The following is a 3,414-nucleotide window of genomic DNA, read 5'->3' as shown; positions in this document are numbered from 1 at the left end:
TCTTTGATTAATGGTCCTCTAGTATGGTTTTCTTGGGGGACAACCTCAATCTGTATCAGTGGAATACCTAATTATTAGAGTGTTTAATTAAGAGTTTCTTTTAGGTACTTTTCAAAGAACAATTTAATATTTGAGAAACTTTACCTTATTTATATCTCTAGAATTGATAGAATAGTGAAGAAATCTTGACAGTTGTCACAAAGACTCAGAGACCAAACATTACAAAAATTATTTTCATTTATTCATCCTTTCAAATAAAATATTCATTTAATATGATACTCACAGAGGCAATAAAATACATAATTTATTCAGCTTTTCAAAGTCATTTAAAAATAGAGAGCTGTCATTTTAAAAAGCTCAGCTATTTTTCTTCCCTCTAGCACATTAGGGAAAAAAAGCACAACTCAAGACACCACATCATGTAAGAAAGCCAAGTTCTGTCACACTCACATATCTTGATCAACAGGGAGGAAAAACCTGCTTGCTGCAGCTGCTGGCATCCAGGCCCTTGACTATGGGTGTGTGGGAATTATGATAGGAATTCACAGTGTGTCTTTAGTGCACCTGCCTGTTGTCTATTTGATGAGAGAGGTGTAGGAGGTACTTCACAGATAGACTGAAAGTCTTCTTTTTGCACTTTTGGAAGCACATTCTTTGATACTCCCTTATAAGAAAATCCGTACCACCTTTTCCTTACTATCTATAATAATAAAAGTGCAATATGCTAATTAGACTGGACATCCTTCCAGACATCCTTCTGGAAGACCTTCCGGACGAAGCCAGGGCTGTGAGGGAAGCCTGGGTCGAGAGGGAAGCCGGTGCCGGCAGCTGGGGGATGGAAGGCCTACTCTTGCACAAATTTCATGCATCGGGCCTCTACTCCTTTAATAAAAGTTCCTAGTCCCTTGTGATTGTCTAATGATGGAAAAATATATGGGTCTTATTCATTTGGAAATGTGCGTCTTGTATAAAAAGGTAGAAACATTACAAGATTACCAAGCAGGATCCCTCCCCCTCTATTGAAAAGCAAATTAAGAGTTAATATTCATGTGCCTATAATACTGAGGTGCACCAGCATATCTGAACTCACAGTAAATGCAAAAGGCCCTTTGGATCTAAAACATTTGAAAGGGAGTCAATGAGGCAGCAAAAAATGTCCAAATGGAAAATGGAACTGAGTTAAGAATGTGCCCACATCTTGCTGCTGAATGAGGGAAATTAAATTAGACACTATAATTGAGAACCCAACATTCAGCCAGGGTTTCCCTCTTGCCATAATAGCCTGCTGCCCTTGAGCAAATCCTCCTGGCTTCCTCATGTTACACCACTCACAGCATTCAAGGTACTCACTGGGCAATGCCCTTCCTACTTCTGGATCTTGGGCATGTCCTCTTTTTCTCTCAAATACTGTTTAATACTCATTTCCCCCATGGCCCACCAACTTCATTATTCTTATTGCTATTTCCTTCTGTACATATACTTGACTCTAGTTATGCCTTCAAATGGGTTTCTGTTATTTGTGCTTTTCCATGTATTAGCCATGATCTCCCATTGAATTGAATTCACCCACTGGAGTGGTGATGTTTCTTCCAATATTTCTACTGTCTTTGTGCATCTTGCCACCTCCCCGCTCCCTGATGCCTACTGTGGAGCTTCATAAAATCAAATAGCTGTCATATTAGCCAATGTGGACCTGCCTCATGCAGGCAAACCTTGAGGAAGTCCTTCTCCAGAGCTTACAGAATACTTTGCTAAATTCAAGCCATTTTTAAGGAAAATGTCTAATGGGTGTACAATATCACTGATGAGTGTGGTCATGATTCTGATTTGGTTACTGAATTCTATTTAGTAACTCATTTCTCTTACTTTTGATTTTGGATTGTCACTTAGAAAAGTGCCAATCTCTTTATTTTTAAATACAGGAAGTGAGATATTTGCCCATGTTACAATACACAGTTATAAAAATAGGTTGCAACATTTTCAAAATAATAATATGTCAGTGGAAGATGTTCATTTCAATCTTTTTACAATCATAAATACTGGAGAAAATCTTAATCACCATAGTAATAATTCAGTGGATCTGTTATAACATACAAAAAGTCAGGTGCTCATCTCTGAGTTATGAGATTCTGGGTAAGAATTCAGTTCAGGAGTTATGAGGTTCTCAGTGTTATCAGGTTTAGCCGAGGTTTGAAGATATTGTTTTTGGCATATTTCAAAGACACAAAATATTTATTTACATATAAATATTTGTCACATTAAAGATTTGGACCACCAGTCACTTGGTACCCAAACCAATAAATATATAGATTCAGTTGAAATTAAAATTTTCACTTTTTTTTCTTGCCAAATGTCCCAGCGAAACAAATATTTTAAAATATTGTTATAGTTCTTTAGAATTCTTCTTTTTTGTCCATATGGTGTCTACTTTTCATGTGCTTGAAATCCTTCATTCACCTTATAGAGCGATGACTCGGAGACTGTTTCATTGCTTTTGCTCTCGGAAAATTCCTGACGGTTTTTCCCATAACATTTCTTATATGTCAAATAAACTAGAAAAAACACATGGGAGGTGAAGCAAATTTTATAATAATTAGCTACAAACTTACTTTGGACAGTGATTATGACTCAAAAAGCAGTTTGCACATTCTGTAGGCTGGAGGCTACTTAGAGAGCAAGCACCATTCTAGTTCCATGGATGCTCATAGTAAGAGGAAGGACTGCACCTCAGGCAGACCTAGCATACAATTGTACAGGGTACTTGCTCATGACTTATACAGGTGGTACTCACCAACAACAATAGCAGAAAACATTTATGCCGTACCTACCATCTCCCAGTTATTGTGCTAGTCCTCAATAATTATGTTACATGCAAAGGGGTAATATCCAAGACCATGATCTCATGGTCTGTGTGGGACTTGAGCTGGAATAACAGTCCATCTCTCCCAGCCTTCATTCATTCCTTCCCATAGGAGGGGGGTGGCTGATTGGTGGTCAGCCTTCCTATCTTCCATGGAGCTGTTAGTCCCTGGTGACAGCCATTTCTCAGCATATTTTTGAGATCTGTTTCACTTGAACAGACTGCCGTGCAAGAGAACACCTGCAGTTTATGTGTGCTATGGCACATGTGTGAGGCAGTGGAAAGGGGCAGTATTAACAAGCCCATTTGATCACAGTTTTGAGCCGTATTTTCTAATTGTTTTATCTGTAATAAAAGTGCTATTTTATTATCTAAATATCTGATTTTTTTTTCTACATCTTAATTGGTTTCAAAGTTCACAGGGGAAGAGAAGGTTTTATTTACTTTCAAATTCCAGCACCTCATACTTATAAGTGGTATAACAATATTGTCTACCTGATAGGGCAATTGTGAACATTAAATGGGATAAAATAGTAAAGTGCCTCCCATGGCCC

At 37.8% G+C, this 3,414-nt stretch overlaps 1 protein-coding gene across 1 annotated transcript in view; it reads right to left on the bottom strand.

The window, feature by feature from the left end:
- Positions 1–843: 843 nt before the first annotated feature.
- SLC10A2 (solute carrier family 10 (sodium/bile acid cotransporter), member 2) overlaps positions 844–3,414 on the bottom strand; it is a 17,149-nt gene continuing 14,578 nt past the window's right edge. The window contains exon 6 of the mRNA XM_006752917.1: positions 844–2,552. Coding sequence (XP_006752980.1) covers positions 2,425–2,552 — 128 coding nt within the window. The 3' untranslated portion in view covers positions 844–2,424. The remainder of the gene's footprint in view (positions 2,553–3,414) is intronic.

This window comes from Myotis davidii, unplaced genomic scaffold (genome assembly GCF_000327345.1).
Source record: "Myotis davidii unplaced genomic scaffold, ASM32734v1 scaffold450, whole genome shotgun sequence".
Taxonomy (NCBI): Eukaryota; Metazoa; Chordata; class Mammalia; order Chiroptera; family Vespertilionidae; genus Myotis; species Myotis davidii.
This window is presented reverse-complemented; position numbering and strand designations above follow the sequence as displayed.